The sequence below is a fragment of the Pelobates fuscus genome, chromosome 5 (assembly GCF_036172605.1).
Source record: "Pelobates fuscus isolate aPelFus1 chromosome 5, aPelFus1.pri, whole genome shotgun sequence".
Taxonomy (NCBI): domain Eukaryota; kingdom Metazoa; phylum Chordata; class Amphibia; order Anura; family Pelobatidae; genus Pelobates; species Pelobates fuscus.
In genome coordinates this window covers 253467216-253479319 of record NC_086321.1, presented here as the reverse complement: position 1 = coordinate 253479319, position 12104 = coordinate 253467216, and the positions used below count along the sequence as shown (strand labels likewise).

Below are 12104 nucleotides of genomic sequence, written 5' to 3'. Positions count from 1 at the left end.
ACTTATGAGCGGACCAATTTAGGTATGCATACTTGTCTATCATCTATATATTATTATATTGGCTCTCAGCACGTGACCATAAGGGGTATTATACTAGGGGCAATTTCATATTCAATTGTTGGTTTCCCGGCTGTTATAGTTTCACAGCCTGGGGTTTACTGCTTTGGATTACCCAATATATTCCAATTTCCTTTTCTTTCTATGGTTTCTTAACCATTAAGCTGATTAATAAGAGAGTCACTAGTTAATACCATATAGAGCCTTCTTTACTCTACAATTTATAACTTAGGAACAGTCTGCTATTCTTTATCTACATTTATTGTTATATATTAGATACTATATCAGACTTTCTTGGCCACCAGCAGCTCATAAGACGTAGCTGGGTGCTTTCAATTTGTATGCATCAGGTTACGTTCGCCTGCTTTCTAGTCTTTTTCCAAGCTGGGAGATCATTCTGACTATCTATATAGGATCAATCTGCTTGTCCAATTTTATTTTTTTTCTATTTTTTCACTTTATCACATTTTTCTGGCACTGGTTTTTTTGTGTGTGTTTGTATCATCCTTATAGGGATTTAATAAAGTTGTGAATTATACATTTTTAAGGTTTTCTTATTCCAATGTTGGACTAGTACTTTAATAAGGGTAATAGGATTGGTATCGGGCTTGTTTCTCACTAGTCTGTACTAATCTTATTTATTAGTATTGTGGTACATATTTTCCCTCTGTATTGTCAGAGCTCAGCGAAGCTATAGCCCCACAATGGGCTGTACAATTAATTCCAAATATGGCTCACTTATTTGGCAGGGTCACAAACTATGTAATATTAAGAGAGAAATACCATCTTCATTTTACAGAGAACTCAGGACTAACAATAAAAGGGTTCTAACCTTAGACTAGACATTAACACATGACACACAGATAGCCATCCGACAACCATGATAGAGTAATTACCCACACAAAATATCATAGAGCAGTTAGTCATATAAAAGATAACTATTTATTTCATGGAGATTTATGTCGCTTCTAATCCGAGCAGCAGAACACAAACTCAAAATCATCCAGGCGCCTGTTGAAAAATTTCTATTCTCTATTGGACTGCCAGGAAGCGTATTACATGATGAGCTCATGGACCTCAAGTTACTATACAAAGTAAATAGATTACTTACCTTACACAAGTCTTTGCAGAAACAGTGCTGTTAATTAAATTGGAGTTTAAGAAAGGATATTGTTTTAATGCTATGTATTTTTGAGTTTCTGTCATAATTGTCAGGTTTACTGACTGTTGCTGCACTAATCATTTACATTCAATGTATTCTGAGGTCTTGCACATAAAGAAATATTGCTGTAATTAATTTAAATTCCAGATGTAAGCCAGACTCACAGACACGTTTAGTATTACACAGCACAGACTCTACTTAACCCTGTAATTTCATATGCAGAATATTAGGGCCTTTTATACAAATACGTTCATGACAAAGGACCAATGGTACTTATCACATTTGTTGATCAAAGGATCACGTCAAGTGCCAAAATCACTATAGCCTGCTGTAGTGGTTATGGTCCCAGAAGTCCCCTGGCACTGCCCCAGTGTAACTTAACAAACCGTTTTAAAATGCTGCTGAACACCCTTTGCTACATAACCTGGTTCCAGAATTCTACTACAGGAGAATCTGATCAGCTCTACTGAGCTAAGCAGGGCAATGCAGGGCTAAGCACGCAAGTTAATGAGCATGGTTCTGGACCAGCCATGCTTGGCTGAATAGAGCCATCCAGCTTCCCATGCATGTTTGGCGATTCCAAAGCTAACAAACAGTAATGCAATTTCATGTTTACTAATAACTTTTTGTATTTTAGCGCATTCGTTCTATGATGTTCTACTAACTGAGGTATTTCGTTTGACTTGCATAACTTTTTTCTAACTCTTTGATAGAAGCAGATGCATCTTCTTTGAGCTTCATTAATATGCAAAACAATAAGTTGACCAGCATAATGATATTTAAAAAAAATAAAAAATAAAGAGAGTTGAGAGCATAGAAGTAGAGGTAGATCAATGAGGAAAAGAGATAGGGGAACATCTAGGAAGACTAAAAAATGAAATACACTAGCAATGCCTGACTCCTCTGCCTTGTGCCTTTCTGCTAATTCTACATAGTTTTAAGGTTAGCTTCACATTGCCAAAAGAGATTGAGAATGGAAGAATGGAGAATAAAGCGGGATTAGAATGGAAAAGATAGGGAATAAGCTACATCGCATGAACAGAGAAATCCCTGACATCTGCTGGAGATGCGGAGCCGAGGGAGGGACAGACCTCCCCATCTGGTGGTCGTGCCCCAAAATCAAGCAGTACTGGAAGCAAATTCACTCCAAAATCAAGAGCATAGCAGACCCGGACCTACCGTTCCAGCCCCTACCGATGCTACTCCACCACACCACACGCCCCATAGCCACCTACAAACGCTCACTAACCAAACACTTGCTTAATGCAGCGAAATCTCTCATGGAGCAATGGATGGACCGGGTAGAGGACATATATAGCATGGAATCCCTCTCGGCGTCGCTGCACGGCATGGGAGACAAATGCGCTATCACCTGGTTCCCCTGGTGCACCTATATAGCTCGGAGACAAACCGCAGCGGACAGGGACGGACGCCATCCAGAAGCGGAGAACTAGGGAGGCACTTGATCCCCCCCCCCTCCCACAGAGACCACAAAATATACAGGTACCCTCATACTCCTCCCCCCCACCTTTTTTTTTTCATCTCTCTTTCCTCTCTCTTCCTTTTCCCCCTGCCCCCTATCCCCCCCCTCAACTCCCTCCCCTCCCTCCCCCAGTCGGGAGGTCAAAGGCCCTGCGGGGACGGAACAGGGAGGGAGAAGAGGACCCACGGTCCAAATAGGCGTACCTATGGGGAACATAGGGGGGAGGGGCACACCAGGGAGGGACAGTCAGGGGGGGCTTTCTCGGGGGTCGGACCCCTGGGTCGGGAACAAAGCTATGACTGATGGGTGGGACGGATGGACGTAACTAACCAGGTATCCTGACCAGCCCGGACTTACACACAACCAATCGGAAACCGATCTGAGGGGCTGATCCCTGGGTTGCCCCACCCATCACCAACATGACTTAGATGGCTCCCCATGACCGCAAAAACCAACAATCCCTAGGCATGCTACAACTTGGGAAACACCTCTCCAATCCGACGAAGTAGAGATAACCTTACAACACTGACCTAACCCCTGACACACACTACTATATCGACCAAACACCCTACAACCATACACGTAGCCTACGACTATGCTCAACCTGAGGACGACATGACTCAAGGATAGCGGACCATTAGGAAGTCAGCCCACAACTAAAGGACTTCTCAAATAAGTGCATAAGTTAATGTACTTCATGTTATACTTGGTTACACGTTATTAGTTCCCTATGCTCACTAAAAAAGGTGGCCAGCAGAAGTTATACGAAGAGGTATATTGCACGAGGCCACACCTAATGTGTGTAAATTCTAATGTTTTCCCTTTTTTCATTCTGTACCCCATACACTTTATTGTCTCAATAAAAAAGTGATTGGTAAGAAAAAAAGAAAAGATAGGGAATGAGGGGGGAATGGAGAGGAGGAGAGAAAAGTCACACTAATGGCACAACTCCAACACAATCATATGTCAGCACATATGTATCAAATTATTACAGGAATATAAGAACTAGAAGCAACTGTGACAAAGGATTTTGGTTAACTGGACCAATAGTTTAATGACAACTACACAAATGTATTTGGTTTTTTTTCTTCATCCAAACAATATGACCTTGTGGCAATGCAGGTCAATTTAAAATGCAACTATAATGAGAGGATTTGTCAGAGAAATACCTAAATGCCTTATTTAAGAACATTTTCACACAACGAATACATAAACAAGTGGAATAAATGTGAGAAATATTAGCTCTAAGTATTGCTACACTTTAAATAGGAAATAAGAAAATCTTGCCATCAGAGCCTAAAACAGTGATAGCTAACCTTGACAGGTGCTCATCTAGCTTTTAGACTCTGAAAGCTAGCTGAGCATCATGGTAAAACGTAGTCCAGAAACAATTTACGGTGTCAAGGTTAGCCATCACTGGCCTAAAACAACCGAGATTCTTTCAGTGTAAAACTCACCTTGGATCCATGAGATGATTTACTTTTCTTTACATCAGAGAAAGATAAGGAGTTGCTGGGCAGGCTGGGTAGATGAAGACTAGTACCTGAAGAGAACGTTGATCCTTCTGACATAACCATGATCTAAAGCCAACATAAAAGATGACACACACTTATATGGTTAAATGAGTACGGATTAGTGCTATTAATTGGCATGGTAACAAAAAGTGTCATATATAATGCTATACCCTAAACAGTTTGAGCTGTGCTTTTTAGAATAAAAAAATAATATATTTAAGGTGTGGTACATTCAGTTTTCAAACAAGGTTCGGGTTCTAGATCCTTTACAATCCGATTTACTGGTCAGTATTTTACTTCCCTCAAGAGAATGAAATGCTGAATTAACTTTGCTGGAAATCAAACCTGTGACTCTGCTATTAACCATTGAACTACCTCTAAATGCAAAACACATCATTGGCCTTTTTTGGGTTAATACGACTAAAATCCTGGAATATTAAATCAAAGTAACATATACTGTGGATGTTCACTTGCATTTGCTTCCAAGAACTTTTGTTTACGAAGATAAATACCGTAAAGGGATATGTTATCGCCTCGCTGACTCATATTTAATTAAAATAAAATTGATTCTAGAATGCCAAGTCAGTAATCACTAGGGTGATGCTATGAAGGCAATCATAGAGAATATCACTGTGCACCACACAATATAATTGGTTCCTGAATACCAGCTACAGACGAAATTAAAATGTATGCTTGATTACGGCCTTGAATTTCTCGAAACAAGAAAAAAAAAAAAGGATGGGGGAAAAAAAACAATATCGAGATTCAAGATATATTACCAAAAAAAATGAAATGCATGTCAATTTTGGAAAAATCTTATTTTTAATGAGGGTTTATTTTAGGGTTTGCACAATGTTAACTATAGAAAGGAATATTTGTTTTTTTAACTAAGATTTATTTCAATAACAAATACCCTTCCAGGTAATTAGATGCCAAGACCAGCAGCAAAAAATCTTTCTATATAGAAGGAGGTTATGATCGTTTAGCAATTCTTTGCTGGGACCAAAGAAGCACCCCTTCACCGATATATGGGGATGAGATCAGGGCCGGATTAACATAGGGGCTGATGGAGCTGCAGCTCCAGGCCCAGGGAATAGGCCCATTTAAAAAAAAAAAAAAAAAAATATATTTTTTTTTTTTTACACACTACTCTTGGGTTTGCCACCTGACTGGTATTTTACTGGCACAGCCAATATTTGAGGCTGCCGGGCCATGCCGGTATTGCAGTAATAACGGCAATACAAATGCAGGTATTTTTCTCCGAATAAATGGAGATTACTCTGCAATACCAGCACCGGCCAGTAGGGGTCACTGTGTGTGGGGAGAGGCAGGGATAGGAAGTTACAGAATATCCCTGCCTCTCTCTACTACTTACTGATCTGTGGGGGAGCAGCAACACAGCACAGAGTCCAGACAGCAGCTCTACAGCTCAGGTAAGTGAGGGATAGGGGGAAAGGCAGCAGGGACACATGGGGACACTGAGACACTAGGGGACACTGGGACACATGGGGATGCTGAGACACATGGGGACGCTGTGAGACATAGGGACATTAGGAGACACTGAGACATTGGGACACGGAGACACTATGTCCCCATTTCTCCCAGTGTCCCACATCCAGTGTCGCTAGTGTCTGTATCCCCAAGTCTCCCAGTGTCTGTGTTCCTAGTGTCTCAGTGTGCCTAGTGTCACCATGTCTCCCAGTGTCCCTATATGTCCCAGTGTCCCCATGTGTCTGTTTTCCAGCCAGTGTCCCCAGTGTCCCCTAGTCTCCCCGTGTCTGTGTTCCCATGTCTCTGTGTCCCTAGTGTCTTAGTGTCCCCAAATGTTTCAGTGTCCCCATGTCTCCCAGTGTCTGTGTCCCTAATGTCTCAGTGTCCCAATTTCTCCCAGTTTCCCAAAATGTCTCAGTGTCCCCATGTCTCAGTGTCCCCACGTCTCTCAGTGTCCCCACGTCTCTCAGTGTCCCCACGTCTCTCAGTGTCCCCACGTCTCTCAGTGTCCCCACGTCTCTCAGTGTCCCCATGTCTCTCAGTGTCCCCATGTCTCTCAGTGTCCCCATGTCTCTCAGTGTCCCCCAGTATCCTAGTGACATGGGGACACACAGACATTGGGACACATAGGGACACAGAGACTAGGGGACTGGGCGACATGGGGACACTGAGACTTTAATGCATAGGGACACTGAGACACTGGGTGACTTGCGAGACTGAGACACTGGGAGCAATCCATCTATACAGCAGAATCAAACTGTGAGTAGTTTGTTGGTGATTTTACAGAATTTTCTCTGATGTCACTCCTTGTGATTATATAAATGATTAAGGCTGGTATTTTTTTTCCAAGAAAGGTGGCAACCCTAACTACTCTTCACATACTCTTGCTTAAAGGAGCACTATAGGGTCAGGAACACAATCATCTATTTCTGACCCGATTATGTTAAAACCACCTGGCCCCTTCTTGCCTCCCTAAGTATAGTAAAATACAACTAGTATTCAGGTCTGCAGCTGCTGGCTCTGCCTCTGAACTGACTGTCTGCTGACATCATCAGAAGTGGTGGTCTGAGCAAATTACAATACTTCCCCATAGGATTGGCTGAGACTGACAACTAGGCAGATCAGGGGCAGAGCCAGCACAAGTCCAACATAGCCCTGGCCAATCAGCATCTCCTCATAAAGATAAATTGAATCAATGCATCTCTATGAGGAAAGTTCAGTGCCTGCATGCAGAGGGTGGAGACACTGAATGGCAGTACTACACACTAGGCAGTACTGCCCCAGGAAGCACCTCTAGCAGCCATCTAAGGAGTGGCCAGTGGCGTTATTTTCTCTGAAAAGACAATGTTTACTGCAAAAGGCCTGAATGGAATGATTCTACTTACCAGAACAAATACAATAAGCTGTAGTTGTTCTGGTGACTATAGTGTCCCTTTAAGTTTGGAAGCTTAAGAGGGATGTATGTGAACAAAACTTATGTGGACTGGCTGACAATAAAATTAGTTTAGGTAATGCAGACGTTGGTCTCTCTAACACTGTGGCATGTCCCCTTTCTTCTACACTCACTACATACACCTTTTCTCTGTCTCAGACTATATACCAGGAACTTCTGCCTGCTAGTAAGAAGGTAAGGAGACAAGTGGACCAACGAGTGCTAGGGGACAGTCCTTAGAAAGCATGGAGTGAGTGCATCATTAGACGCATTTATGTCAAGCTCAGGGTGCTGCCTGCATAATATGCCCATAATTGGACACCCTGCAGGATTGGTGGGCAGCCTGACATGCATTCATGCCAGGCTGTCCTTCAAATTCTTTGGACAGACATGCCCCCTTTTTGGGCATGTTCTCCCCTTTTGGCAGGTCTGGTCACGTGATTCGCAGCAGTGGCCCACCTTTTTACCCTGCCCATTGATTTCCTGCTTCACTGCTGTTAGGGGTTATGGATTTACTTGAAAGATGAAAGCATAAATTAGAGAGATTAGCATAGAGTATGTTTTCTTATAGCTGCATCCTACGAGTTTCCCTCCAGCACCATCTCCATCACATACATGACGCTTGGGAGGTAGGACTGTTTTAGTGTTTTTGGTCAATAAGATTCCGTAATTAGGCCCATCATAATTGTCAGCACCAGGCCCAGTGTGCTCTTAATCCGGCCTTGGATGAGATTACCAATGCGGCATAAAACCCAACTTTATACTACCCAAACAAAGGTTTACCCTAAATATTTACATAATATGAGCTTATTATCAGCAGTATATATATTAAAAAAAAAAAAAAAAAACCTTTTAGTAGAATACTATAAAACATATTTTATTAGGGAAATTGACAAGTGGGCATATCTTGGAGAGTATGATACAATTAATTACAAGGGGTTAACCACAGCCTGCTTCAGCTCAAATAAAAGTCTATTTTCTGCCTTGTTATACAATCCAAAGATGGTGTGTGCTAGGATAGCTTTTCAGCGAGTCCCAGAGTCCCTTAATATAGGTCAATTAATCTTCCCTTTCATTATAATGTTTTCTTTCATGTGAACACACAAAGTGATCCATTTTGGAAGGTACTCAGTTGCTCATTTCCTTTGTGGGGAAAACATTAACCTCAAAAGGCTGATGGAAAATACCCTGGCTTACTATGTACTTTGGAATGGCCATTTAGTTAGAGAAAAACAGATTTGTTTGCTCACCTGTCCTTTCTCAAACAATAGGCGCTCACCTTATCACCCTAACCCTACATTACATCTTGCACTAAAAGCACATTTTATTGCGCTTCCATAAACCCCTCATTGACATTTTATATAATTGTCTCCTTCCTGCATAGCCTGCTAGGTCTGAGGCATTTTGATTGCAATCCCGATGGCTTGTTACAATTTAACTTGTATCAGGGAGTTTAGCAAGTGATCATCGTATGTGTGTGTTTATTCATTAATCAACGCAAATTGAGACAGCTAAGTAGAGTTACATGTATGTATATCCCCTTAGTGACCAGACCGTTTTTCAATTTTCTTACCATTAAGGACCAGGGCTGTTTTTAAATTTCTGGCCTAATTTTCCTCGTATTCATTTACTGTACCCACATATATTATATACTGGTTTTTTTTCACCATTAAATGGTCTTTCTAAAGATACCATTATTTTTATCATATCGTATAATTTACGCTAAAATTGTTTTATAAAATATGATGAAAACATAAAAAAAAAAAACTTTTTTCTAACTCTGACCCCCAAAATCTGTTACGCCTATACAACCGCCAAGAAACACCCGTGCTATAGTTTCTACATTTTGTCCTGAGTTTAGAAATACCCAATGTTAACATGTTGTGAGCTTTTTTTGCAAGTTATAGGGCTATAAGTACAAGTAGGACATTGCTGTTTCAAAGTATATATTTTTTTAAATGCATCAACATTACCATTATAACACTTATCTGTCATAAATCTCTGAATCACACCTCACATGTACATATTTTTTTTCAAGTAGACAACCTAGGGTATTCAATATGGGGTATGTCCAGTCTTTTTTAGTAGTCACTTAGTCACAAACACTGGCCAAAGTTAGCATTTATATTTGTTTGTGTGTTAAAAAAGCAAAAAAACATTATGAACGCTAACTTTGGTCAGTGTTTGTGACTAAGTGGCTACTAAAAAAGACTGAACATACCCCATTTGCAATACCTTGGGTTGTCTTCTTTTGTAAATGGTATGCCATCATTTGCGTAATTCTCATTTCTGGGCTACCATACACTCTCAAAGGCAACATAATCATTCTGGCAAATTTCAATGTAAAAAAAAAAAAACGGAAAATCAAGCATTATACTTGTATACCCTGTAACTTTGAAAAACACTATAAAACCTGTACATGGGGTAGGGAAGGCCCAAGACATTGTGCTGCCCGGATCTAAGTATGAAATGCTGCCCCCCCACCAAAAAAATAAATAAAACATAAATGTTTCTGCAATGGTAGTGTCTCTATGTGGCTGTGCTGGAGATGAAATGTGTGTCTGTGTGTGTGCTGGGGATGTAGTGTGTCTGCGTGTGTCCTGGGGATGAAGTGTGTGTCTGTGTGTGTGCTGGTGATGTAGTATATGTCTGTGTGTACGCTGGGGGTGTAGCTTGTGTCTGTGTGTGCACTGCAGCCAATACACTTACCTATACACTGTGTGTGTATATGCATGTGTGTCAGTGTTTGTATCTGTGTGTCTGTATCTGTATGTGTGTCAGTGATTGTATCGGTTTGTCTAATTATCTGCATGTGTGGCAGCGTTTGTGTGTCTGTATATCTGCATGTGTATCAGATGTACAGACACAATGATACACCTGCAGATACACAGACATACATACAGACACATATAGACACTGACACATACTACACATACACACACTACAAACATTACACACATAAAAACACACAGATACACATACACTACACATACACAAACACACACACATACAAACACACAGATACACACTCACACACACAAACATTAAAAAATTAAGCCACACAGCAGGTTCTTACCTTCTGCTGGCTGTGGTTGGTGGGAGCCTGCTCTCCCTATGCTGCCCCATCCTCGCGCCTTCCTCCTCCTCCCCCTGCACAGCTGTGTGAGTGAACTGAGCGATACGCGGTCACTTCCTTCCAGCTCTCCGTACTTGATAGAAGGGGCTCAGTCGCACTGTTAAAGCGCCACAGTGCACAACCCGGTCCCTCAATGCATATGTCCATCAGGTGGCCCTATGGACATAGGCCACCCTATGGACCCTAATACAGGTTCCCCACCCGTGGGGTGCTGCTGCCCCACTGCCAAGGGTTTGGAAATCTGGTTTTAGATTATGACAGGGGCCCCTGTCAGAGTGCCGCCTGGAGCCGTGGCTCCAGCGCGGTCTATGGACAGGCCAGCCCTGACATGGAGGGTACTGTTATACTCGGGAGTCTTCACTCTGAACACAAATATTAGTGTTTAAAAACAGTAAAACGTATCACAACAATGATATCATCAGTGAAAGGGCCATTTGTGTGTAAAAATTGCAAAACACTTCACTTTCACTGACAATATCATCGCTGTGATATGTTTTACTGTTTTGAAACAGTAATATTTGTGTTCAGCGAAGACTCCCAAGTAAAACAGTACACCCCATGTACAGGTTTTAGGGTGTCAAGGAACGTTACAGGGTTAAATACAATGCTAGCAAATTAAATTCTCTGGACTTTCGGCCTGGGTTGTCAGGCAGGTCCCACAAATTGCAATCAATAAAATTACTTAATTATGTAAAAATATTACATAAATATGCATGTAAGATTTAAATATATATACATATTTATATATTTGAAGTCTACATGTATATTTATGAAATTATTTATGTAATTATGTATATGGATATATATATATATTTCGTATGATTTTTATTTATATATATATATATATATATATATACATATATATATATATATAAATTCATTCTAAGTGTATTTGATATAAATATATTAATATCAAAATACAGTTAGAATAAAATTACATTATGTATATATATATATATATATATATATATATACACACACACACACACACACACACTTTAAAAAATATATATTTACACTTTATTTATATTTTATAATAATATATATATAAACATACACACAATATATATAATTATATATTATATATATATATATATATATATATATATATATACACACACACACGTGTAATTTTAATTATAGGTGTATTTTTATATTAATGTATGTATATATTAATATAAAACGTAGTATGACATTATATATAAGATATATATTATAGATATAATATATGTATACACACACACACACACATATATATATATATATATATATTTTTTTATATTTACCAATATATATTTTTTTTATTTTACAGATGCAGGGAGATTGTCAGTTCAGGCATTCCCCCTGCAGGCAGCACTATGGACGCCTATTGCGGCCATGTGACTGCTCTTTCAGAGTGATCACATGTCCCATGGTGGTCTAATTTGCTGAGGGGGTACTATCTGGGCTGTCAGGCAGTCACCCCAGACCAGGAGCAACACTGATCGGGTAAGTACTAAGGAATACCACGGACGTACTTGGTACGTCCGCGGACCTTAAGGAGATGTACACACATTCATAGAGGCATCATGGATTAAATGACAACTTAAGTAACTTTATTTGTAACCCTGCAATCTAAACCATTGACATTTTGTACATACTTTCACAGAGATAGTTTGTATTTGATTGGCATAGTGTGGTGTTTTGCTGTGCATGCGCACTAGCCTCATAATGCTTGCCTAAGATGAAGCATTGGATTGGCTGAAATCATCACAATTAAGGATCTTAGTCAATGAGGCAGGACCGGCAGCATGGAGACCACTGGGCTATAGGATGTAAGGTAAGTTAAA

At 40.3% G+C, this 12104-nt stretch overlaps 1 protein-coding gene across 6 annotated transcripts in view; it reads right to left on the bottom strand.

Annotated features, from left to right (window-relative positions):
• The window catches only part of MLLT3 (MLLT3 super elongation complex subunit), a 266211-nt gene that overhangs the window by 104340 nt on the left and 149767 nt on the right, over window positions 1-12104 (bottom strand). For 5 of the 6 annotated variants that reach the window (XM_063455222.1, XM_063455219.1, XM_063455221.1 and 2 more), the window contains one exon: window positions 4160-4282. The exons of the other annotated variant lie outside the window; for it this stretch is intronic. In XM_063455222.1, the coding sequence (XP_063311292.1) occupies window positions 4160-4282 (123 nt within the window). The remainder of the gene's footprint in view (window positions 1-4159; window positions 4283-12104) is intronic. 6 annotated transcript variants of the gene reach the window in all.